Source organism: Gobius niger (genome assembly GCF_951799975.1).
Source record: "Gobius niger genome assembly, chromosome: 15".
Lineage (NCBI taxonomy): Eukaryota > Metazoa > Chordata > Actinopteri > Gobiiformes > Gobiidae > Gobius > Gobius niger.
In genome coordinates this window covers 29,811,067-29,838,367 of record NC_136866.1, presented here as the reverse complement: position 1 = coordinate 29,838,367, position 27,301 = coordinate 29,811,067, and the positions used below count along the sequence as shown (strand labels likewise).

At 43.2% G+C, this 27,301-nt stretch overlaps 1 protein-coding gene across 1 annotated transcript; it reads right to left on the bottom strand.

Annotated features, from left to right (window-relative positions):
• Window positions 1–676: 676 nt before the first annotated feature.
• LOC306974465 (connector enhancer of kinase suppressor of ras 3-like) lies at window positions 677–26,670 on the bottom strand. Its single transcript, XM_079571717.1, has 14 exons — window positions 26,418–26,670; window positions 23,224–23,324; window positions 13,758–13,921; window positions 9,827–10,029; window positions 9,039–9,120; window positions 6,797–6,838; window positions 4,461–4,571; window positions 4,329–4,388; window positions 4,182–4,250; window positions 3,847–3,990; window positions 3,000–3,142; window positions 2,779–2,918; window positions 2,652–2,711; window positions 677–1,091 (listed from the first exon to the last, which is right to left on the bottom strand). Exons 2-14 carry the CDS (start codon window positions 23,273–23,275, stop codon window positions 727–729), a joined length of 1,635 nt encoding a protein of 544 aa, XP_079427843.1. The 5' UTR covers window positions 23,276–23,324; window positions 26,418–26,670; the 3' UTR covers window positions 677–726.
• Between the last annotated feature and the right edge of the window lie 631 nt (window positions 26,671–27,301).

Below are 27,301 nucleotides of genomic sequence, written 5' to 3'. Positions count from 1 at the left end.
TCTCAGACACAGCAGGAACTTGTTTTATAATAAAAATGTTCAGTGAGGCTTCATTTTACTGAATATGAAGAAGAAAAAGATCATCAACCTCCAAACGGAGAAAGTAAAGCCAGTGTTAAACGTCACATACGTCATGATGAAATCTTTAATGATTCAACAGTTTCTTTAACAGGTTTTTAAAGGCGATACTAATAATCAGCTGGACACAGAGACGTTTCTGGATTTGGATGAACCAGGACCAAACCTTCCAAAATCTCATCTCCTCATAGACGAGCTGCAGACGTCCCGCTCTCGGTGAAATGTGATACGGAGTGGCTTAAATCTCTGATGTGTTTAATATTATTCCTTAAATATAAATCCTCTTAATGGCCGGAGGCTTTTTTACTTCTACTTGAGTAATATCGTTATTTACTCTTAGGTCATTTCCTCTGCCATTTTTTGAAGTCACACAAGAGCCTAGTCATTCTGCGTTTAAACGTTTAAATGCCTCATAAAAAGTATTGTTTTGTAACTCATTGTAATCGAGAAAACCAAAGTGTGGCTCTGATGTTTCTGTTTGGTAAAAGCGGCTCTAATGTAGCTCAGAGTTTTGAAGTCGTGGTCTTCAGTCTGAGCGGTTTCCAAGTCAGAAGCCAGAACTTTCCAGTGGCCACGCACGGCTCCAAACCCGCTCAGGCCGGCGCCGCTTTCCCGCTCTACAAGGTTAGTCTTTCCCGGACTTTAGTGTCAGTGGCTCAGAAGTCTGAGCCGAGCGAGCCAGCCGCCGATCACAGAGCTGGGTTTGCTCCGGGAGCGCGGCCGGGTCTGCGGTTCCGCCTGTCCCGTCTGTCCCGTCTGTCCCGTCTGTCCCGTCTGTCCCGTCTCCCCTCCCGTCTCCCCCCTCGTACCCGGGTGCAGGTGCTGGTGGTAGGGGATGGTGGCGCTGTTGTGCAGCTCCGTGCCCAGGAAGCACTGGCTGCCTCGGATGTGGTCCACGCCGCGGAGCGACGGTGCGAGCCCGCGGTTCAGCGGCGCCGCGCGGTACGGCACCGGGAAGCCCTCCTCCTCCAAGATGGCCGACACGCGCTCGTTACTAAGGCAACGCTGCAAACCTGCGGCAGAACGAGCACATGTGACGTCTTACTACTTTGTGTTTTTTTTGGAAAGCACTTGCCAATGTGTAGTAGTAAAAAACTTTGATTTGGTTGATTTTACTCGTTATATTTGCTGTAAAAAAGTTTGATTTTGGCATAAAAATAAGTAGTTTTAAACAGAATAAAGCAGAGGCCAAACAGATGTGAGTTTTTATAAGATATTTAGCTTTGGCAAATGTGTCAGTGCTGAACAGTGGTGGAAAGTAATAAGTACAAGTACAAGTAAAAAGTACAAATTATAGGTACTTTTACTTTACTTAAGTACATTTTAGGATGAATACTTTTTACTTTCTACTCCACTACATTTTTAAAGCAGTACTAAGTAACTTGTTTACCTTAATAAATCCTTCCCGTCGTCCCTCTGGGGGAAATACAAGTGTTAAATGGATGACTGGGGGGTCTTTCATCGCCCCTGGTGTCTCTGCCCAGAAAATCACAATTGCAACTTTCCTGCCACCGGGTCAGAGTCACCAATACACACTAATGGAATCATGAAGAAGAAGCTAACAGGCTAATGGGCAAAGCTAACTGCGGGTAAGCACCACTTAAACAGTATTTACAGCCAAGTTTGAGTGAATAAAATTATCTCCATTGTGCAACACAGAATATGCTACGACACCTGCAGGGGAGCTTATTGCCTCTAGGGGCAAGAGTTGCTTAGTTCTGCTTTAAAAGTAAAGTATTTTCTTTTCAAAGTGACCTCTCTAAGATGAACTGGTTTAGTCCCAGTTTAGACCTTGTTCTGGTTTAGTTTAGTTTTTGAGTTAGTGGTTTACTGGTTTAGACCTGGTTTGAGTCAAATGTTTTTAAAAATCCTGCACATTAAACTCTATTTTTTACTTATAAAGTACATTTTACAATGCATACTTTTATACTTTTAATTAATTCTGCTTTTTTCAGTCCCATAGCTCCAGTCTATATCACACTACAATGATGACAAACCTTCTGTTGGTCTGTAAATGCAGTAAATTAGAATAACTGCCTTGTATAAAATGTCTCTCTCAAAATGGCTGTAGTGAATGTCTTGAAATAGGCCTCTGTCTCTTTAAGAACCTCTGAGCCTTTAGACCCGCCCCCTCCACACGCTGTCTGTGGCATCAGTGGGGAGGGGGTTCTGCTGAGGAGCAGTGGTTGGTTACTCGGCTGGTGACGAAAGCTCGGAGGCGTCTCCAGGAGGTGGGGGCGTTCCTAGGAGGACTCAGGCAAACCTATCCCTAAAATGGCCGCCATCAGAGTTTTTACAGATTACTCAAAAATACGTGAATGTGAAAAAAAAAAGTCGATTTTGCATAATACCCCCCTTTAAGTAAAAATTGTATCAGATACTTGAACTTTTTTTACTTTACATTTTTGGTCCTGTATTTCCACTTTTACTTCAGTAAGAATATTGAGTACTTCTCCCACCACTGGTGCTGAACTGTCACAGCAGGGGGCGCTTTATCAGAGGCTGATTTATTCAGGACATTCATGTTTAGGAGGTGCTTCAACGGGACGGGCTGAAAAGGGGCGGGGTCGAACCTTTGCGAGCGTAGATCCTGGACGACAGATCCACGGGCATCGACACGGGCCGCGCTTTACCTGGACACAAACATTTCAGTTTCTAAAATGAGCCTAACTTTATCGATCTCTAAGTGTCAAGACTCACATCGTGTGGAGGAGCGCTGCCGCAGCCTCACCGCGGCCTCGGGGGCGGGGTCAGGGGCGGAGTCTGTGGCGCTGAACGGTCGGTCTGCGTCCAGGCAGGAGTTCGGAGACATGGCTTTGATCGGAGACGAGCCGCCTTCACTGAGGACAGACACGCAACACCAACAAATAACGACAAGACTCTTTAAATCACAGGACCGAGAGGAGCAGGCAGCGACTCACAGTGGACAGTAGGGGGCGGCAGGAGGAGGGGGGATGTACAGATCCAAGATGGCCGATCCTCTCTTCACTGACTCCTCCCCCAGCTGCGGCGCCGTCCCGGGAACAGCTCTGAGTCCTGACACGGGTCCAGAGGGCTGAGTCGTCTGAGGCGGAAACACAAACAAACCATGAGGCGGCCGCTGCAGGACGATCGCCGGCCACAAGAGGGCACTGCAGAGCTGTTTAAGCCCTGAGGACTGAGGAGTGTCTCACCACTCCAGGGCTCAAGCTAAAGTTAGGCACATTTTCTCCAGTTTCTCAAAACTCAAAGCTTCTTGAACAAAGTGACGTAAACGAGGCAACAAAAACACAATTAAAAAGTGATGAAAAAGCGAAAAAAGAGCCACAAAAACAAGATGAAAAAAGAGATGAAAACACAACAATAATGCTTTAAAAATGTGACATAAAAGCCTTCCATTTGATACTCCATATGTATTTGAAGAGAGCACTGCAGAGCTGTTTTAGGGCCACATAAATTACATTCATAACAATGAGCTGGTAAATGATCGATAGCGCCCCCCTGAGGCAGAACGGCAATAATCCATGTAAAATCAAGGGTCAGGCTACACCCCAAACGAGAAACTAGTGAGCTGCGTCTGAATCCCCACAGAATGAGGGACAATACCCGACTATAATGTAAGAGAATATAGTTATTGAGGAGTTAGGGGGTGGAACATACGGAGCAGTGCTGGGGAAGTGACCTCTGACCTCAGATAGAGCGGCTCCGGCTGAACTCGTTTATCTGAGCTCGCACTCTTCCTGAACGCCACCACGAGTCTCTCTCAGACGTTTGGGCTCCAGTACTCACTTTGACCAGCGGGGGTCTCCAGCGCATGTTCTTCAGCGGCGCCGCGGAGCCACTTCCTGTCACTCTCTTCTTCTTCAGCGTCAGAACCACGGCCCCAGACTCCGCCCTCAACCGGTCCACCAGGTGTTTGAGCTGCCAGCCCACCTGAGAGGTTTCAGCAAAGTTTAAGACAGAGCGGTGTTTCTATGGCAGGATTATTTAGATTTGGTTAGTTTTGATCTTTTCATCTGCCGCGTCTCGCATGAAATCTCCAGATATTTTTGTCAACTTGTAATAAACTTTATCAAGATGAAAAGAAGGGACAGTCTAAAAGAGAAAGAGCTGCAGAGTCTCACCACCGTCTGCCCGTTGACCTGCACCACCTCGTCTCCTGCGTGGATCCTCCCGGTTCGATCTGCAAGAGACTGAGCACAGAAACACGGTTTAAAGCCTCGCTGCGGAACATTCCCGCTCATTTGCTACATCGCAGTGTTTGAACTCACGTCCTCGGTGGTGCCGGTGATCACGTGGAGACCGTCGTACGTGGATTTGATGTAAATGCCCTGGAACATCATCAATCACATGAGTCATATTGAATCATTTTGTCCTGATCACTGTTTATTCCTGCTCCTCACCAGGCCTTGTCCCGGCCGGACGTCGCTGATGGTGACGTCCTCCAGAGCACAGGGGTCACAGGGCGCCGGGTCAGAGGTCGTCTGTTCACAGATCGCCTTCAGAGACTGAGACTGAAACAAATAAACCGTTACAAGAGAAACGTGTGAAATGTGTCAATCGTTACAATCCATTTCTCACTATCGCCCCCCTCAGGACAAAGTCAGGGGCCATTTTCCAAATACAGTCCCGATCAAAACTTTATAGAATAATACTAATAATATTTTGCATGGTTGGATCTTAGCAAGGCTCCAAGTAGAACTTCAATATGCAACAAGAAGAAATGGGAGTGAGAAAAAAAAACAAATGAACTTGTTATTGAAAACAACAATTCAACTGTAAAGCTCTTTGTGTTACATGGAACGTATAAAAATGATTTTATAAATAAAGATTGATTGATTGAACTGAAATAGTCTGTTCTGCAGCTGATCAAAAGTTTAGGACCACATGCCTTTAAAGGGACTATACGGAGTTTAAAAATGTTAAAATTCTGTATTTTCCTCCCTCTACGTGTTCCTCCATGTCCTCATGTGTAGAATGAGCTCAGACCTGTTCACCACAACTGCCTCTAAAATCCTGCACTGTCACTCAGAAATGTGTTCATTTGGGTCCGAAGTGCCGTCATGAACGAGCTTAATATAGAAGGTGCAGTTACGCATATAACCTGAGGTGGCAGTAGTGAGTATAAAATAGCCAACTTGCATCTAGCCCCTTTAAGAGGCCAAATCTGTGCAAATCAGTCGCAGTGTTATTTTCAGGTTTTCACTGTCAGGACGTCCTGATGGCAAAGGTGGAGCTGCTTAAGCAGAGCCTCTCACAGCGCCATCGCTGCTGAGGGACGTAGTCAAGATCCTCAGAGTCATGGGACAAAAAGTCAAGTGGAAGATCCCTCCATATATGTCCCCAGCACTGAGGCAGAGGATCCGATTGGCTGGAGGATCTGATTGGCTGGAGGATCCGATTGGCCGGAGGATCCGATTGGCCGGAGGATCTGATTGGCCGGAGGATCCGTTACTAGAGCCGACTGCTGCCTAATAACCAGCGGTTCCCACAGACGAGGCCTCAGTCTGTAACATCTGCACAGAGCCTGTTTGACCTTTGCCCTGCACCACCTGAAGCTCCACTGTTCCACTGAAGGACGTCCAGTGGTGTCGAGGGACGGGTCAAATGCAGAGGACAAATGTCGTTGTACAGATGATGCAAATAAAGCACCTTTGCAAAAACGAGAAATGAGTATTTCAGTGTAAAAAAAAAAGTCTCAGCCCATTTCTTCTTGTTAAGATCCAACCATTTTTCAACAGGTCTTAAAATTTTGATCGGGACTGTATTTTTACAGAAGAAGAAAAGTTCATCACTTAAAAGGTGCATTATGCAACTTTTTATGTGGGGAAAAAGTGAATATTTGTGTGTATTTGACCTTGTAGTGACCGTGTGGCTGTAGGGGTGGTCAGCACAGTGGTCACTCGGACACTACAGTTCTTTGGAAGGTTTTCACTGCTGACCAGAAAACCTACAAAACAACTGATCTTGGAGCATGGTAGAGACCACCGTGATGCTGACCACAGGGTCACAAGGTCAAATACATACAAATATCAGCAGTTTTATTCTCATCAAAAGTTGCATAATGCACCTTGAAATAGTTTTTACTCAAGGCCTGACTGACAGTTTTATAATTTCTGTGTTTTCTTTTTCTGTTCATTCAGGGCAAAGTGCTGTAATTCCTTCATGAATACTTTGAGTATCGCAGTACAAGTATCTGTGTCGCGACTGTAACGTCGTAATGAAGCTTAAACGTGGACTGGGTGGCGCTTTTCCTTTACAGAGTTACAGATTCAGTCCAGGCTAAACTCAGAGGAAATGAGGCGAGAGTTGAACTGACAGAGATCAGCTGATGCTCGATGGAAAACAGGAAGTGTTGCATCAGACAGGAAGTGGACAGACAGATCTGAACAAACCTCATCTCCTCCACTTTTCCTCCCGTGTCCTGCTTTTCATTTTTCTAAACATACGTTATCCAATTATATATTTCCTAATGTTTCCAATGACACAAACACAGGATTTAGAGTCGTCGCTGGAGTTAATTCTTGTGTGTATTATATTTGCTGTAAATTAGTAACAGCCATAACTAAAGTCCTACAGAGGTGGTTAAAGTACCAGATTTCACTTTTTACTTGAGTCAAAGTACAGATACTACTGGTCAAATAGGACTCGAGGAGAGGTTTTGAGGAATAGCCCTCCAGAGACAGGAAGTGGACTCACACACGCACAGGAAGTGGCTGTTTAAAAACACAGGACTCACCACTTCCAGAATCTTCTCCTCCATCTGGAACACAGTGCAGTCCTAAAGGCACAGAACAAACAGTATAAGCTCCTTTCATTTCATTTAAAGGATCTGTACCTGATTTTCATCTTTCTGATTTTGTTCAATCAAACATTTGTAGAAAAAAGGCCTTTGTGTCATGCCTCCAATTCTACACCCTTTTATAGACGGTGAACTCTTCTGCCATGACCAGGACCTGACAGGCTGGTTCACGGATAAGCTTGTGTCATTGGTCGATGCGGAAGGATACTAGACTCTGATTCGTTGCCGAGATCTGGGAAGGAGGGACTTTACAAAAAATAAAATACAATATCTATATTATTACTTACTTTACATCAAAATGCAAAACCAGGGTGTCGATTTTGCACAGTCTAGAACAGGGGTGTCCAAAGTGGGGCCGCCAGAGAGTGACCTACTTTTGCGCTGAGTGTGGTTAATACTAACTTCCATTTATTCTCAATGGTAAATATGGATGCAGTACACTTTTTTGACCACCAGCGTCAAATTGGGGGCGCTGTTTCACTCCTTTCACAAAGTTAAGGAAACACTGTTGTGGTGTCTTGGTATTTATCAATCACAGAACGTTGAAGCATCAACTTTCACAGTTTTCCAATGTTTATTGCAAAGGTTGTTACATCAACAACAGTATATGTTAAAAATTGACTTATAAAAGAATTGATGCTGAACTGACACTTTCAAAATGATCTAATGTGGCATTTTCTTTGAGTGAACGAATGAGGTAAAGTTACTGTAGGTGCTGTAGATACAGGTGATTTTTATTTTGCACTAATTGCTACAATTGTTGATGTTGTTCCACTAAAACTAGGCTTTTGCCATAGTTACCATTTGTTTTAATATAGCATGTTATTTGTAGCCTGGCTAACGCCAGACTAAAATCACAAGTGATATTTAGTCTGGGGAACACCAATTCATTTTCTCGTAGGAGAGGTGTGGTTTACGAATGTCTATCATGCGTCTGCACGAGGCCACAGCCAATCGTATCATCGTATGAGATGACGTATGACGTACCCGCTGTAAACTTTCGAGATAAACTATTTAGAACACGGCCTAAAGCTTGATCGAAAAACACCATCGCGTCTGCTGCTGTCATGTTTGATCCGTAAATAAACGTTGTTTTTTTTTAATCCGTAAATAAACTACAAGCTTCCGTATATCGAATAGCTCGTCATCATCTCCTCGTTCTGTGATTGGTTCCCAAATCCATACGAAAATTTCAGCCATGGTCCCCAGGCTGTTGTGCAGTTCGAGCGCACACAGCAGCCTGGTGTTAGCCAGGTTATGTTATTTGCATAGATAGAAACAAATGCAAATGTGGGCTATATAAAGAAACTATTATTATTATCAGTTATATGTGTTTTTCGTGCTTGACATCACTGTGTTTGGCCCGTGACTCAGAGGCACTTTTTCATTTTGGCCCTCGGAGACAAAAAGTTTGGGCACCCTTGGTCTAGAACATTTAGACTTTCAGACTATAGATACAGACGGCATTGCGTCATAGAAGGGGGCGTGGCTTCACCGAGGCGGAAATAGAATATTCTGTGAAACACAGTTTTTAGCCATTTTCTTTTGAAATATTAACTTATTTATCACATACATACAAATAAAGTAAAGTCTAAATCAGGTCCATATGGATGTTTATTCACAGCAGATTGTTCAGTAGAAGCTTTAAAACATATGGACCCGATTTAGACTTGACTTTATTTGTATGTGATAAATAAGCTAATATTTCAAAAGAAAATGGCTAAAAACTGTGTATCCCAGAAGATTCTGTTTTCCCCCTCGGTGAAGCCACGCCCCCTTCTATGACACGATGCCGTCTGTATCTATCACTTAAACAATAATAGGTCATAAAATAAGAAAAAATGTGAATAAATGTGCTGACAACAATGAATCTAAAATATATAGTTTATCATTTATTCATTGATAAGTGGATGTAGTAACAATCGTGGCAGATTCAGGGTCTAAAAGGTCCAGGGCCTTTAAATGTACAGCTCATTATAGCAGAACAGTAGGAATCCAAGCCGTCCCATAAAGTTTTAGTAGATTAGGTTCAAAAATCAAACGGCCTAAGAGGTTTGTGGGACTAAGCGTGTTGTTGCAGATTAGTGTCAGAGCGTGCGTTGGTGCTGAGGATGTGTACTGTTAGTGTTAGTGTTGTGTTGTAGTGTTGGTGTTGTGGTGTGGTGCAGATGGGTTTGACCTTCTGCACGGTGGAGGTGAGCTCCAGACACAGCTGGATGATGCGGCTCTTGGTGCTGCTCAGGTCGCTGTCGGTCGAAGTCCTGCAGAAAACACCAGAGTTTACAAAACACATTCTCTCTGTGACTCTGGTGCGTCTGTCTCATTGAGGAACATCTGAAGCTCCACAGTCTCCTCCAGCAGGTGATCTGAACATAAACACGTCGGCCCTCGGGTGAAGTGTGCCTGAGCTGAGCAGGTGAGAGCGGATTCCTGTCGTGCTGTGACTTGACGTCGACGCTCGGTGGAAACAGCTGAGACGCCGCACGGATCCTGACGGAAGGAATGTGGAGGATTAAACTGGCAACTGTCACCGAGGCCTGAGCTGCTCCGAGTCAGGAGGAGAGTCAGGAGGAGAGTCACGTTTACGCCGAGTTCTCCCACACACACAGATGAGGGGACAAACCGCAGACTGAAGCTGGTTTACTGGGATGGATCTCTACACAAACATGAACCCCCACAGCCAGAAGATCATACAAGACCTGATTATTCCCTGATTATGTCTTTCATGGACAAATTCCAAGATGATCAACGTGGTTTTCATCCGATCTGTCCATCAGCTGCACTCTCTCCCTCCAGTCCCGGCTTTAACCTGGTCCGACTCCACATCCAGTCACTTCCAAATAATCACCAGGGGAAACATTTCAATATTTCTTTCCAAAACTGTGCCTCTCTCCATCAAATGAAATTCCAGAATGTCCTTTAACTGGTATTTTGTCAGAGGCAGATGTTGGAAAACGCCCCCCTCACCTGTCGAGGCGTCCCAGCAGCCCTTTGGCGGCGGCGATCAGCTCCACCACGGCGGACAGGAAGTCGTTGGGCGGCAGGTTGGAGCTCTTGTTTTGGTAGGCCGGGTTCTTCCTGCGGCGCGTCACGGCGGAGGAGAGGTTCAGGTGAGCCTGGTTCATCTGCGTGGTCACCGACTTCATCTGCTGCTGCTCCACTCCGCTGTTCTGTAGAGACGGGACGTTAGACACGGACGCCAGGGCTGCAACAAACTAATATCCAATCATATTCAGAGCGTCGGGACTAAGCTTTTAATAACATCTCTAAGATTTCCCGGTAGGTGATCTATAAGAGGCTGCCAAATATCTAAAAACAAATCATCATTTCCTCTCAATTTAGCACTTATCCTTTCCATTGGCAACATTTTAAAAATCTCACTGTACCACTCTGTGACTGTAGGTGGTTTGTCCATCATCCACTTGTTCAATATACTTTTCCTAGCCAAGGAAAGGCATTTTTTCAATAATTTAGAATTGGAATATGTTGTTTTAGTTGGCAGCTCCAATAAAAACTGACCTGGATCTAAGATAATTTGGCATTTTAAAATTGCACCTATCTCTTTGGCAATACAAGACCACAAGTGTATATATGTCGCCGGTGACTGCTTACACTTAAGACATGAAGAAGATCTAGAAGGATCCATTTTATTTAAAATGTAAGGGGTCCTATGCTGCCTATGAAAGATTCTAAATTCAGAAAAATCTCAGCCAGGTCACTCTTGCAAAAGAGATTATTAATCTCAATGAGTTTTTTACCTGGTTAAATAAAGGTTAAATAAATAAAATAAAATTGCATTTCTCTTAATCTGTTACTCAGAAACACAGAGTATATCACGAATAGTTTGTGCCAAGCTTCAGCATAAGTAAAACCAATATCTTCTTCCCATTTCTTAATAAGCTTCTCAACACTATCCCCAGTACATTTTTGCAAAACACCATAGCAACGGGAAACAAACCCCTTTGATAATTTAAACCTAGTCATAAATCTCTCAAGCGGATTAAGTAAAGGTCTATCCATATGTAAAGATTTTGCATGAGTATTAATAAAATGGCGAACTTGCAGAAAAGCAAAAAAGGCATTGTTAGGAAGCCTCCTTTATCTGCGTGAAGGACATAAGACAACCATCCTCATTGAAAAGGTTCTTTGCAATACGCACGCCTCGTCTATACCAATCATTAAACACAGTGTTACTTATTCTAGGAGGAGCACATATTTCTTATTCTTAATCTTTAATCTCTTCTGTTTGATTAGTATATGATTTTGTTTATGATTATTTCAGATGCATAAAGAACCGGTTTCCTGTATTCTCTGTGTTTTCAGAGAAGTGAAATGTCTGCTGGAGGTTTTATTTTAGTCTTTTGTTGCGGCGCAGGAAGCAGATGCTCACAGACCTCTGGACTGTAAACACATCAGAGTGAGTTCCTGAAGGAAGGGCCGAGTTCAGAGCGTTTCCGTTACAGCTCACTCTGACTAATTCTTCTCCACAGTTTTCTAATAAGAGCGTATCCTGGTGTTTGTCACAGGAAGAAAATGTGAAACTGATTTTAAACCTTTCTGCAGAAATGTTGGCCACTAACGATGTTAATGGATGATTTTGTGCTGTAAACATCTACATTTAGATTTGTTTTGTCGCTCAACAAGAGAATTATCCTGAAGACACAACAAAAGGGCTGAAAAAACACATTACACATTTTTCCCTATTTCCCCCTATACTTGGTCATTTTTCCTCACTTACTTTTTTTTGCCATTTTTCTCCCAATTCCACCCGATATTTTCCCTTATTTTTCCCCCATTATTTTCATATACATTTCACATTTTGTCCTTTATTTCCTAATTTCAACCTTATTTTTCCCCATTATTCCTCTATTTTCCCCCCATTTTTAAAGTAAAATTTCCCCTATTTTTCCATTTTTTTTTTTCAATTCTTTTTCCAATATTTCTTGACATCGGAGATAAACTTGATATTGTAACTTTGCAGATCTTCCAAACATTTACCGTAGATTTTAGACATGAACTTGTAGACAATATATTGCCCAGCTCGAATGGTTAATGATCCAGTGTTTCCGTGGGGCATCACATTTATACAGAAAGACATTAGATTGTTTATTGGTATTGCAGGTTTAGCCTGTTTTAGCTCCTGTTTTAGCTCCTGTTTTAGCTCCTGTTTTAGCCCCTGTTTTAGCCCCTGTTTTAGCCCCTGTTTTAGCTCCTGTTTTAGCTCCTGCTTTAGCTCCTGTTTTACCCCTGTTTTAGCCCCTGTTTTAGCCCCTGTTTTAGCCCCTGTTTAAGCTCCTGTTTTAGCTCCTGTTTTACCCCTGTTTTAGCCCCTGTTTTAGCCCCTGTTTTAGCCCCTGTTTTAGCTCCTGTTTTAGCCCCTGTTTAAGCTCCTGTTTTAGCTCCTGTTTTAGCTCCTGTTTTAGCCCCTGTTTTAGCCCCTGTTTTAGCCCCTGTTTTAGCCCCTGTTTAAGCTCCTGTTTTACCCCTGTTTTAGCCCCTGTTTTAGCCCCTGTTTTAGCCCCTGTTTTAGCTCCTGTTTTAGCCCCTGTTTAAGCTCCTGTTTTAGCTCCTGTTTTAGCTCCTGTTTTAGCTCCTGTTTTAGCCCCTGCTTTAGCTCCTGTTTTAGCTCCCGTTTTAGCCCCTGTTTTAGCTCCTGTTTTAGCCCGTTTTAGCTCCTGTTTTAGCTCGTTTTAGCTCCTGTTTTAGCCCCTGTTTTAGCCCCTGTTTTAGCCCCTGTTTTAGCCCCTGTTTTAGCCCCTGTTTAAGCTCCTGTTTTAGCTCCTGTTTTAGCTCCTGTATTAGCTCCTGTTTTAGCTCCTGTTTTAGCTCCTGTTTTAGCCCCTGTTTAAGCTCCTGTTTTAGCTCCTGTTTTAGCTCCTGTTTTAGCTCCTGTTTTAGCTCCTGTTTCAGCCCCTGTTTTAGCTCCTGTTTTAGCTCCTGTTTTAGCTCCTGTTTTAGCTCCTGTTTTAGCTCCTGTTTTAGCTCCTGTTTTAGCCCCTGTTTTAGCTCCTGTTTTAGCTCCTGTTGTAGCCCCTGTTTTAGGCCCTGCTTTAGCCCCTGTTTTAGCCCCTGTTTTAGCCCCTGGTTTAGCCCCTGTTTTAGCCCCTGTTTTAGCTCCTGGTTTAGCCCCTGTTTTAGCCCCTGTTTTAGCCCCTGTTTTAGCCCTGTTTTAGCCCCTGTTTTAGCTCCTGTTTTAGCCCCTGTTTTAGCCCCTGTTTTAGCCCCTGTTTTAGCTCCTGGTTTAGCCCCTGCTTTAGCCCCTGCTTTAGCCCTGTTTTACCCCTGTTTTAGCTCCTGTTTTAGCTCCTGCTTTAGCCCTGGTTTAGCCCTGTTTTGCCCCTGTTTTAGCTCCTGTTTTAGCTCCTGTTTTAGCTCCTGTTTTAGCCCCTGCTTTAGCCCTGGTTTAGGCCTGGTTTACCCCTGTTTTAGCCCCTGTTTTAGCCCTGTTTTAGCTCCTGTTTTAGCTCCTGTTTTAGCTCCTGTTTTAGCTCCTGTTTTAGCCCCTGTTTAAGCTCCTGTTTTAGCTCCTGTTTTAGCCCCTGTTTTAGCCCCTGTTTTAGCCCCTGTTTTAGCTCCTATTTTAGCCCCTGTTTTAGCCCCTGTTTTAGCCCCTGTTTTAGCCCTGTTTTAGCCCCTGTTTTAGCCCCTGTTTTAGCCCCTGTTTTAGCTCCTGTTTTAGCCCCTGCTTTAGCCCTGTTTTACACCTGTTTTAGCTCCTGTTTTAGCTCCTGTTTTAGCCCCTGTTTTAGCCCCTGTTTTAGCCCCTGTTTTAGCCCCTGTTTTAGCCCCTGCTTTAGCCCCTGTTTTAGCTCCTGTTTTAGCCCCTGCTTTAGCACCTGCTTTAGCCCCTGCTTTAGCCCTGTCCTGCCCCAGTCCCAGTGAAGTACCCCGTCCTGACCAGAGCGCAGAGCAGGTCCAGCGCCTCCAGCAGCAGCTCCTGGTGTCCCACGCGGCCCATGCCCAGAGACAGCAGCTCCGTGTGGGTGAGGCGCAGCAGCTGCTCCCCCGAGACGCCCTGGAGCTGGAAGGACGACACGTACGGCTGCAGCCCGTCGTCCAGACCTGGAGGAACACGGGGGAAACGAAAATTAAAACCTGTCATAATCAACAAAGATGTCCTTCAGGGAACCCAAATGTTTGTGACACATTTAGAGCTGCAGGATTACTCGCTGCTACTGAACCTCTTTGAACCTTGAAGTCGCGCCTGTCCCCCCGTCTGTCCGCGAAGGCCGGTCAGACAGACAGCGAGACGAGTGATTCATTTAAAGTAAACAGAGCCAGTTTCAGTTTGTGTTGCGTTCGGGAGCGCAGGTAAAAACACAGCCTCTGAGCAAACACGGCTTTGTTTACTCTCACTGCAGGACTCCGGACGCACCACAATCGATAACAAACGTGAGGCCACGAACCCAGGCAGCACCAGGACAACACGCTGCAATCCAAATATGGTCATTTCCTTTGTGGGAGACAGCAGCGGCTAAAGACGGGAGAAACATACACAGGCTATATGTGCTTTTCAGTCATGTGACCTTTGTTGTTATGGCGGCCATTTTGAATACCGAAGCAGAATTATGCAGCACTACAACACGTGACAATATCTCTAAGTAAAACAGTAAAAACACGCATATTTATGTGAAGAAACCAGTGAGTCAGTGTTTAAGCTGCTCGAGATGTTAGCATGCTACCGGTTAGCATTTAGCTTCAAAGCTCAGCTCTGACCTCTCCAAGAGAAAGCCCTGAACCACAAACATCTAGCCTTGGATTCAACATGTGACAGAGGTCAGAGGTCAGAGGTGTTACTGTAGTATTTCCTCAGTGTTCATACATGTGAGCCACACATGTGTTTATCGTGTTGAAGCCATTGACAGTTGCAAACAGGTAGCATGCTAACGTCTTGAGCAGCTTAAACACTGACTCAGACTGAGGCTCTGTGATTTTTACAGTTTGTCATGTCAACAGAGAAAGGTTTTCTGTTTTGTCTTTGATATGTCCATTTAGTCTTCAGAGTGAAGCAGATCTTCAGTAAATCCTGCTACGTCTGTGCCACATCTGCTGGTTTCTTCACATAAACGTGCGTCTCTGGGGCCTTTTTTAAACTGTTATCTTCTTGAGCAATGATTACAAGTACATAAAAATGCCACTATCAGTTGTCTATCATCATCCTGAGCTATTGTTACATGTTGTAGTACTGCATAATGCTACTTCGGTATTCAAAATGGCCGCTGGAACTATGTGTGATGTCACTGGAAACGCATGTATTTGGGAATGGACAGCTCTGATGGTGAAGCCGGAGTCGCCCACCCACATTATATGAGACGCCTGTGTTCCTTTTACAGTCCGTGTGCTGTTGTTACTGCGCTGTTACTGCACTGTTACTGCACTGTTACTGCCGTTACTGCGCTGGGAGGAGGAGGAGTGGACTTTAATGATGTTTGGCCTCACTTTTTGTTGACGTTGTGGAATGACAGCAATGTCTTTGTGCAGCAGTTTCTCCGCGACGGGGAAAGTGACGAGGAACAAGTATAAAAGCTCCGCTCTGGTTCAAACCTTTACTTTTCTCGACAAAGACTTGGCGTCGGGAAAGGTCATAGAGGGCGGGGCAAGGGAAATTCCTCTTTTGAAAATGAAATAAATAAAACTGTGCATGTTTCAAAACTCTTAAAGTAAGGACCAGTGATCCCTGAAGGCATCCATCTACAATAAAATTGATTTGCGATCAGGGAGTCAAGTGTCAAGTGTTTGGAGCGTAACAGCGTGATGACAGAGTGGCAGAAGTTCTCACCTTTTTTAAATTTCAATATGAAGAACCTGAGTCTGTTGAAATTACTGTAGCTTCACATTTATAAGTTAATTCAATGCACAAAAATCTGTGAGTAAATACGGCACTGTCACAGATACCATCTACAAACTGTTTACAGAAGGAGGTGAACACTTTCTGCTCCACTACATTTGTACTTTCTACTTTGCATAATGAAGTATAGTATAGAGTGAATGCAGTAAATATACAGCGGTGTGATTGGCAGCTCACACAGGTCTGAACTGATCCTCACATTCCTCTGACTCTGCACCGACAGCAGAACTACTACAACTGCAACTACAGTACTACAACTCACTGCAAACACTACGACAGCTATTGTTGCGACAGTTACAGAGGCCAAAGCTTTAGATCAGTCTGCCCCGGGGCACAGCAGCGACACTGAGGAGGGAGTTGGGTTCATTACTGCACAGTGGCTGAGGGGTTAGTGCTCTCGCCTTTAAAGTGTGGGGTTTGTTGGCACAGTAGGGCTATAACGAAACACTAACATGACAGTTCAGATCAACCATTTTGTTTTATTTTACCTTTATTTAACCAAGAAGAAGAATCTCTTTCTCAGGGGAGTCCTGGTCCCAGAGGGCAACCTATTGTACATGTTTTAAGTGGTAGGGAAAACCGGAGTACCCAGAGGAAACCTACGCAGACACGGGGACAACATACAAACTCCCCGTCCAGGTGGGAATCGAACCTGGGAACTTCTATTTTTTCGATACAGAAAAAGCCCCACAGAAAATTAACTTGCAAAATGTAATAATCTAAAGAGACACATTAAGATCTCTTAGAATTTCTTTATAAACTAAATCTGTAGATGAATCCACATTAACACTAGAATGTTTCAACTTCTTGAACTTTTCACATTATATTTGAGCCTAAATCCTATTTTTGCTTTGGCAATAGTTTAGCTTTTTTTTTGCCATAATTTCTTCTATTTGGCTCTGGTTTGTTTATTGCCACAAATGTGGTTTTTTTTTATTATTTTTTTTTAATCACAATTATATTTCGGCCGCTTGTTGGAGTAGAGTCGCTGCTCCTTCACATCGAAAGGAGCAGCTGAGGTGGCTAGGATCTGTTCCGGATACCTCCTGGTCGCCTCCCTCAGGAGGTGTTCCAGGCATGTCCTATTGGGCCTTGTGGAAGGCCCAGGACACTCTGGTGGGACTATGTCTCCGAGCTGGCCTGGTGTGGCCTCGGGATCCCCCCAGAACAGCTGGAGGAGGTGTGCGTGGACCGGGAAGTTTGGGTATCTCTCTCTGCGACCCGGCCCCGGATAAAGATAAGAAAATGGATGGATGGACAATTATATTTAAAGAGGGGGTATTCTGCTTTTGTCAGTCCCATAGCACCAGTCTATATCACACTACAATGATGACAAACCTTCTGTTGGTCTGTAAATGCAGTAAATTAGAATAACTGCCTTGTATAAAATGTCTCTCAAAATGGCTGTAGTGAATGTCTTGAAATAGGCCTCTGTCTCTTTAAGAACCTCTGAGCCTTTAGACACGCCCCCTCCACACGCTGTCTGTGGCATCAGTGGGGAGGGGGTTCTGCTGAGGAGCAGTGGTTGGTTACTCGGCTCGGAGGCGTCTCCAGGAGGTGGGGGCGTTCCTAGGAGGACTCAGGCAAACCTATCCCTAAAATGGCCGCCATCAGAGTTTTTACAGATTACTCACAAATACGTGAATGTGCCAAGGCAACACTTCAGGCATGTTTTTAATGAGGGAGTGACAGAATAACATGATGTAAAGCTTGAAAAAGTCCATTTTGCATAATACCCCCCTTTAAGATTTTGTTACAGATGTATCCAGCTTTCTTTAGTTGAACCATTTTTGTGATGTTTATTGTTTCACTTCCTTATTGGACACCGGCAGGAAGTGACATAAATAGAGGCAAACAATTTTGAACTGTTGCCGTGCCGACCATGTTATGTCAATGGGAAATGAGTCAAACTGCTCTGGAGCTTTACCTTTATCTATGTCACTTCCTGTCAGACGCTAAAAAATCGAATAAAAAAACTTTTCTGCTCAATATTTCTTCTAGGGCTGCAACGAACGACTGGCTGTGAAAGGTACGTGAACATTTTATTTTTTAATTTTATTTACCATACAAAGCTGAAGTGGCGCTGCTTGAGGACATGTGGATGGAGTAAAGTTAAAGTGAATGTTTGAAGGAGGCTCTTTGTGCTAATCAAACCTGCCGTATGAGAAACGTGATGGAGCAGAAAGTGTCATATTTATCTTTCAAATGAAGTTCTGAGCACAAAGTAAAGTACAGATCCTCAAACCTCCACAGAAGTACATTTACTTTGTTCCTTGTGGTTTTCTGAATGAGATTAAAGTGGATTGTGACTGGGATTGTTGGTGATTCCTGATGTTGTGTAATAATAATAAAGTGGAGCTGTGCCTTTGTGGGAAACGCTCCAACAGACAGAAGCGCCGTCAGACCGGTTTGGACCAGAAACAGGAGCTAATTCACATAAACATCCACCTCTGCGGCGGGACGGGGCTCAGATTCATGTTCCAGAGCATTTGGATCAGCTGGTTTCAGCCAATCACAGCCAAGCCTCCAAACGATCCAAACCGACTTGTTAGAACCTCCTCAGTCATGACGTGAGGAATGAGGGAAGACGTGTCTTGCTCATGGGACAAATGTCCAGAGCGTGTGGAGCCCGAGGTCATGTGACTGACCCGCCCCACAGCAGGACACAGGACGACCCTGGCCCCGTGACCTCTGACCTGTGACTTCTGCTCAGACAAACAGCTTCAAACAAAACACAAGGTTATTCACTAAAGAGCCACTGCAGAGACGACTTCGGGAAATCAAAATCACTTTTTCTAATTTAGCCAAACTACTCTCAGTTTTAGTCGACTACAATTGTACACAAAATTCAGCCGTCGAAATATATTCACTTTCAATTCAACTTTATTATGGACTCGGGGTCCAAAGAGACAGACGGACAAAATAAAACCAACAACACAAATATTACAAAGAATAACAATTACAGTCACTTTAAATAGACAGATGGACCAGTGCCTCCACATCCTCCACTGATCACGAATGTCACTACAGCCCCCCCTCACCATAAGAACCATACAGTCACCATACACACAAACAAACACTAGTGCCGGACCCTGTGGCCTCACACCAGTGTGTTCCTCCTTTTGTCTGGACCGTACGTTTTGTGTTGAGTGTTGAGCTCATGTAGAATCCTGTGTTTGTGTTTCTGCAGGAACTGCTGAAAATCAGACTGTGCTGAGCCAGTTTGAAATCTTTCCTGCTTAATGGGTCATTGGTAAACTTTCATTTATATACTGCCCTCTTACATCTGTACCTTAATGTCACGGAGGAGCGTTGGCTCTTACAGTTTGCGTTCAAATGAGGGCTGACAGATATATTATCGTATCGATATATGAACATTCAAGATATCAATATTGAAAAAGCAACAATATATCGTTATTGTATTGATATTGGGATATGAACATTCAAAACATTAAAGAGTAAAGAGTAAAAAGTCCATTTTGCATAATATTTTGTGTTGTTTTAATTTTTCGGAAAAATGCTTGGTTTTCACTCAACCCAGTTATATCGTATCGTATCGAGATATCTGCCATGAACATCGAGATATGAAATTTCGTCCATATCGTTCAGCCTTAGTTCAGATGATCATTTGTTGCTCACTGATCCATTTGCCCGTACAGAACTGCTCACTCTGCTCCTTCTTCATGGACCATGCTGCAAAAAGACTGGAAAATCACTGAGCTTATTTCATTGAACGCTTTCAAGTCCAGATGGAGAGCGTTTGAGTCGACCTTTTTACATTGTAACTGTTTCATAATGTGTATAACGTGTATGTCATTCTAATTCTGCATCGTTTGCTGCCTCTTGGCCAGGACTCCCTTGAAAAAGAGGATTTTAATCTCAATGGGACTTTCCTGGTTAAATAAAGGTTTAAAAAATGAAATTAAGCCAGTGACAAACTACTGTATTCAATGGACAAATGAAATGTACATGAGCGTCTGCAGTGAGGTTTTCAGCTGTTTATTCCAGCAGAGACAAGCATTGCACTTAGTGTTGCTCCGATAGCAGTTTTTCCGATCCGATACTTGGGTTCAGAGCAGTCGGCGATAACGAGTACCAGTCCCATACCACAGCAAGTGAATAAAAACAATAATGAAGGCCGTAAAAATATGCCGAAACCTAAAGCACCTGTCTCAGTATGCAGATTCAACTGAATCTCTGACTGTGACTTGTGCTACTTGATTCAATGTAGGCAAAAAACTAGGACACGAATCTGAATATTCGGGGGTTTAGTGTCTGCAGAGCATAACTTTTCACTGTATTGTATTTGATATTATGCTCTAAAGTAACTGTTGCAGCCCAGCAGTGCTCGGACTGAAGACCATTAGATCTCCTGCAGCAAATGATTAAACAGTGTTAATAAAATGAATGAGTATCTTTAATCACACATTTAATCACAAAAACCTGCTCCTTTGGCAGTGAATGTAAATAATATCCAGCTCTTTCACAAGTTTTAGTCTCTTCTTCTTCTAGATTGACCAAATATCTGCAGATTTTAGCCACAGTTTGAGACTTAGTTTGAGGAAAACATCCCGTTCGTGGGTGAACTGCTGCTACTGCAAGAATCCTGCGTATGTGCAGCTGAGAGTATTTGTGTGAGTATTTGACAGTTTGGCGTCTGTTCTGCTGTGCATTAGTGAGCGCTGTGGGCTAATCTGATCATGTGACTCCGAGGTAAATAAATGTAGGTCACGAACAGTAAAACGTCTGGATTTGAACTGGGACAGCTCTGTTTAAAGTTCACAGCTCCACAAACCAGGGATTCTTGTTTTGCTTTGGCCGCTGACGTTTCAGTCAGAGTCTGGGCCTGGTTTAGTTCTCTCTGTTTGGAGCCACTTGAACATCTTTGGATAGTTTTTGAATCTTCCCACAGTGGCTGTTCTTAGCAGCTCCTACGGATCCAGGAAATGCTGACGTAACAAGTGAATCTCTCCATTTCGAGATCAATTATGTCCAATCTGATCTCTCCATCTGCATCACATGACTGGATTTAGCAGGATTACAGAACGACTGGAGGTTCACACATCACGAGTGAGAATCGTGTCCCTATAGGACATGCCTGGAACATTTCCCGCAGGACACGACCATGAGGCTCTGAAACAGATGCCCGAGCCACCTCAGCTGCTCCTTTCGACGTGAAGGAGCAGCGACTCTACTCCGAGCTCCTCCCGGGTCACTGAGCTCCTCACCCACAATTTCATTTCACTTATTAATGTTTTTTGAATGGGACGGCGCATATTAATGAACAGACAACAAGTGCTGTGAATATGCCGGATTTAGCCCAAGGCTAATTTCCATCCGCAGTCCCATGAGGTAAAAAACGAAGACAAGAACATACAAAATATAAAACAAGCTAAAACACACAGCAGTACATTACAGACAAAACAGGCAACAACTACACAATATAAAGTGCATCTCTTTCATAAGCCACTCCCCTCGCTCACACACCTGCACCTGCAAATATAAATTAAAATATGTTCCTTTATTGTGTCGGTAAAAGGCCTTTATTGCAGCATGGCCATTAGATTTCAGCCGTATTAAGCTCTGTCGGGGCAGTGCTTGAGTGATGCAGCTTTTAAACTGTATTAAGTGGTCACATGGTCACACAAATATGTTCCTGTCTGATGCCTCTTAATGGTTACACCTTTGTTGGCAAAGAAGCCGTTCTTTCAGTTGTCTCTTAAATGAACATGAAACTGTCATTGGTCGAGCGTTCCAACTAGAACAAGCCTTAAAGGGGGGGTGTTATGTAAAATGGACTTTTTCAAGCTTTGCATCATGTTATTCTGTCATTCCCTCATTAAAAACATGCCTGAAGTGTTGCCTTGGCACATTCTCGTATTTTTGAGTAATCTGTAAAAACTCTGATGGCGGCCATTTTAGGGATAAGTTTGCCTGAGTCCTCCTAGGAACGCCCCCACCTCCTGGAGACGCCTCCGAGCCGAGTAACCAACCACTGCTCCTCAGCAGAACCCCCTCCCCACTGATGCCACAGACAGCGTGTGGAGGGGGCGTGTCCGAAAGGGTCAGAGGTTCTTAAAGAGACAGAGGCCTATTTCAAGACATTCACTACAGCCATTTTGAGAGAGACATTGTATACAAGGCAGTTATTCTAATTTACTGCATTTACAGACCAACAGAAGGTTTGTCATCATTGTAGTGGGATATAGACTGGTGCTGTGTGACTGAAATAAGCAGAATACCCCCTCTTTAATGGAAACACGGGCGGGTCATGTAACACTCTATAAACAAGACAATTCATTTGAAAAGATTTTACATTGATCGGGAACAAGACAATAGTTCGTTATAATAACTAACGCCAGCTCTGTCTCGCACTAAAACGTTACTTATTGAGGTCATGATTTTCGGACTCGGAAACCAACACATTCTGACATAAGTGAGAACTTTTCTATAGAGTGAAACAGAAGCTAAAGCTTTGGTTCCAGAAGTGTTGCTTCAGACGTCGTTTACGAGCCGTTACAACATCGCACCTCCACATTTGTTTTTACACACGAGCCAGAGGAGACTTAGAAAGAGGAAACAAAAACAACGAGGAAATGACTTCAGAATCCTTTACAGAAGTCATACTGGCAGAGACCGAGCTCCAGTAAATCAACAAACTCTTGCTCTTCTGTCCTCAAACCTCCCAAAGACAGTTTAGAGCCGTTATGACCTTGCTCGAGGTGCTGATGAAGATTTAACCCCTTAACTCCCACCTGAACCGAGCACATTTTCTCCAGTTTGGCTTTACCCCAGTCCAAAAGCTTCTGGAAAAAAGCTGTGAAAATAGTAACAAAACTGAGACAAAAACAATGTTGGAAATGTGACAAAAAAGTGAGAAAATTGATGGAAAAAATGGCAAAAATGTGACAAAAAATGACAAAAAAGTTACAAAAATGAGTTGAATACCCAACAAAAAATGATGGAAAAAAAATCTGCTGACGTGAGGAAAAAGATCCTCTCGGTTCAGGCGGGAGTTAAGAGGTTAAACATCTTTACTAATTCCCGCGGTCAGAGAGAGTCGGCTCCACGTCACACCTCACCATTTGTCTGTGACAAACGGCCGACGACAGGAAAACTAAATAAACCACTGGAACAACTGAGGGAACTCTGGGGAATCAGGGAAACTGTGATCAACACCATTTGTCCTTCACACCACAGAAGAAGGCTTAGAAAACAGACAATTCAGCTGCATTTCAATATTGTGGGGACTTGACAACGATGATGAAGCGATACAACCTTCAGAAATATGCAAACAAGCACTGCAAACATTAGATTGCTTTCCCTATTGTTTCACTTTATCCCCCACATTTCTTGACATTGCAGATTGATATTGTAAAAGTGCGTCTCTTCTAAACACGTAGACGATAAATCGCTCAGCTCGATCTGTCCATGAAACACTTCTCCCTCTGCCGCAGACAAACCAAACTCCATCGATCACCCACAGCTCATTTGCAGAATGTAAATGAAGAGTCACCTCTCATCCAGTCGGCCACCTGCTGCGGGCTCCATTTGCTGACCGCCTCCATGGCCCCGGGGCCCGGGCCTCGCTCCGGGCCACGTCCAGCGCCTCCTCTGCTGCACAGACACAGGGGTTTACTCGGTTACTTTTACTACAGTACGAGTACTTTTATCACACAGAAAGTAAGTCTTTGTGATGTCTACCATCTGCACGTAGGGTTGTCACGATAATTACTATATCAACTTAACGTTACATACATTTTGGTCGTCTGACATTTATTAGCATTTCCCCCTATTTTTTTCTTTGTAAAAGTGTAATTTTTAACTGAATGTCAACTGTCAATTGTGCTAGATTATATTTCATGTTTTTGCAGCTCGTGTGGTGTTTTAGGGTGGGATTAGGCACTTTTAGAAGTCATTTTCATGCTTTAAAGTTGAAAGTATCTTTAGAGTCAATATTATCGTTTATCGTGATATTTTCCTGCCTCAATATATGGAACTTCAAAATCATGACAGGCCTAATTGCAACATGTGTTATAAAGACAGAACAAAGGATTACTGACATTTCCTGGTTTCAGTGGCATCAAGTGATCCACAATAATATCGTTTATCGCGATATTTTCCTGTCTCAATATATTGAACTTCAAATGTTGTTATGGTGACAGGCCCGTCTGCCACAGCCAATCGTATCATCGTATGACCCGCTGTAAACTTTCCAGCTAAACGATTTAGAACACGGTCTAAAGCAGGGGTGGGCAACGTCAGGCCCGGGGGCCAAATCCGGCCCTCCGGCACAGAACCTCTGGCCCTCAAGAGGATTTTGAGAAACATTATCACACAAATCACAGAGTACTTTTAACATTATTAGAGTTAAATGGCAGAAAATAAGCTAGAAATACTGTCAATGCACCCAATGAGGTCATAACACTGGCATTTGAAAGACGTGCACAGGAAAAAGAATCATCGTTTTCAGGAAGAAATGACATAAATCTACTTGAATTAAGAAATTAAATCCAAGGTTTGAGTAGATTTGGTCTGGTTTTAGATGAAATAAAACCTCTAGTAGTCTTCTTCTCTTAATTCAGATAATTTTGTGTCATTTCAAGTGAAAAACAATTATTTGTCTGATTCCAAGTGGGTTTTATTCTTGTTCCATTGGCGCTGTAGCATCTGTATCTTGGATTAGTTCAAACCGACTCAAATTCAACATAGAAGAACTTTAATTCAAGCCATTTTAAGTCATTTATCTCATGATAGTAATTTTTCCAGTGTTGTGCTTTACTTTGCCTACCCCTGGTCTAAAGCTTGATCAAAAGATGGCGTCGCGTCTGCTGCTGTCATGTTGGATCAGTAAATAAACTTCTTTTTATTTATCCGTAAACAAACTACAAGCTTCCGTAAGTCGAACAGCTCGTCATCGTCCTGCTGCCCCTCCTCGCTCTGTGATTGGTCCCAAATCCATGTGAACATTTCAGTCATGGTCCCCAGAGGCCGGGCTCTAAACCAGGCGTCGGCAAGTTTGCGTTGAGGCCAATTTTCATCATCGCCAAAAGGGCCGAACTTCAACATTTTCGCTCACGGTAAAGAACTTTTTTCTGCAAATGCCAAGGTTTTACATGAGTGGTTCCCAAGTCGGGACCCAACGTTACCCTCGGATGGCCGGCCCAAATCACCCAAATAAAACCTTCATTTGTCATATATCGTACAAAATATTGTGCTTTCCCAAACGTTTTTATTGAAAAAGCAGTAGATATGCTTTTAAAAACTCACATTTTCAGATGGAAATTATTGGAAAAAAAAAATCTGAAAAAGGTTCCACCTTTTGGTTCCTGACCCAGTTGAGAATCACTGTTATGTTACACACTGTAAGATATTCTCCCTGGACATTTTTAAAATACTGACACTATTTCTTGCATTTTTAGAGTCCTGTAAAAGGAATTTGAGCTCTTATTTGCATAATAATGTTTCTCAAAATCATCTTGAGGGCCAGAGGTTCTGTGCTGGAGGGCCGGATTTGGCCCGCGGGCCTGACGTTGCCCACCCCTGCTCTAAACGCTTCTTACAGCCCACAGGCCAGAGGAACGCCTGAAAAGCTAAGAACTACAAAACTGATAGAAGAAGTTTCCTCATTGTGTTTCCATGCGTTGTTGCCGTGTTGTTTTTGTCACGATTTATCACATTTTTGTTACTTTGTTGTTGCTTTTTTGTCACATCTTTGCAACTTTTTTTAAACTTGTAATGCTTTTTTTATCTTTGTTTACGCCTCGTTTTTGTCGCTATTTTGACCTTCTTTTCCAGGGGCTTTCAGGTTTGGGTAAAGCCTGGATATCTGGATACAAACAGGAGAAGAGGCGGGGTTTACAGGTTTTAATTGTTAAAAGTGAGAAACTGAAAGTGTTTGTATGAAACAGGAGAACGGATAAAAACCTGCTACGAGCTCCAAATAACAAACTGCACAAAAACAATGTGATTTACAGTATTTCCCCCTAAAACAAAGACTGACCTGCACTGACCGCCTCAGACGGGACAAAGAGGGACCAGTCAGTGCGGATGTTTGGCAGGACTTTGAATAATTGCAGATGAGGCGGGTTTTTTATCCGACAATAGAAACATCTTTGTTTGTTGGAGTTTGTTTCTCCAGCACCTTTTTACTTTCATACTTTGGACTTTTCCAATAGTTTAAATACTTTCCCCTTTTATCTTTTCAGTTGTTTTTTCTATTTGGGTCACACGAGTTCATACTTTTACTAGAGTTAAGTTTTGAGACTTGGTTTAAAGTGCTTACTGACATTTTAATGACTAAATACTACATTTTAAACGCCTCAAACACAACATGGTGCTTTTTTACATGATATTATTTATTATGATTCAGTTAAACAGAGGAATAAGGGATCATGTTAATATTCAAAAGAAGAACTAGACACGACAACAACAACAAATAAATTCATATTTCAGCCAAAACTGGGTGTGACTATTTTTGTAGTTTTGCTGAACTTTTACAGTAAAACTGTTGAGCAAAGTAATTATTTAGCAAGAAATGTAGATTTAATGCCCGTTTGAATCCAAGCGTTTTAATGACATTTAAGTCGTTCAGTTTTGGCATATGAAAAAAAAGTAATGCATTTGTTTCACTACTTTTTGTTTCTTTTAGCGCAAAAGTATGTGAAAAAGGCAACTTTTTATGAAATATTGAGTATATATTTGACCCACCTGTGGAGCGGTTCACCTGACGAGTCCACGGCGCAGCAGCAGCAGCTCACCCGGGAAACATGCCTGACAGTCCGGGGTTATTCCCCCGCAGAGCCGCGGTCCACACGGGAGACAGACACGGGAGGACACCGGGGGACACACCGGAGGACACACCGGAGGACACGGGGGGACAGTCCCGGATCAGGACGTCAGGACTGCGGGTAAATAATGGCACAAACACGAAAGACTCGGAGGAAACGTTAGACCGAGAGAAACTGGATCCAACTGACGCCAGAGGCGGGAGGCGCGTGCTGCAGGGCTCAGGTGACGCCCCGCCCCCGGACAGCGCCTCGGCCAATCAGGAGAGAGTACGCTAATGAGGCAAAACAAAAACAAAACAAACGGTCTTTTCTGTTGTATATGTGTGAACTACTTCAATGGGACCAATATAACAGTATTCATTTCGTCGACTGAAATATTTAGTCTTAATTTTAGTCAATGTGATATTTTTGACGACTAAAATTGGGCTAAAACTAAATTAAAAGTTTCTCATGAGACTAAAACTATGACTACCATGTCCAGATATTTTAGTCGACTAAAATAAGACTAAATAAAAATGAAAAGGAGAGACTAAAATCATCCAAACTTCTACTGACCGTCTGAAAAAACCTCAGATCATGTAAATTCACTGCCAAAAGATCAGGTCTGAGCTTTATTCACTTGGAGCAGCTCCATGAAGCAGAGGAACAAGATTAAATATGATTATAATGAATATTATAAATATAAGTCGACTAAACTAGTCTTGATTTTAGTCGACTAAATTGACATGCAATTTTGACTAAAGTCGACTAAAACTAGACTAAAATTTAAATGTTTTTTTTACTAAATCTTGGCTAAAATTAAAT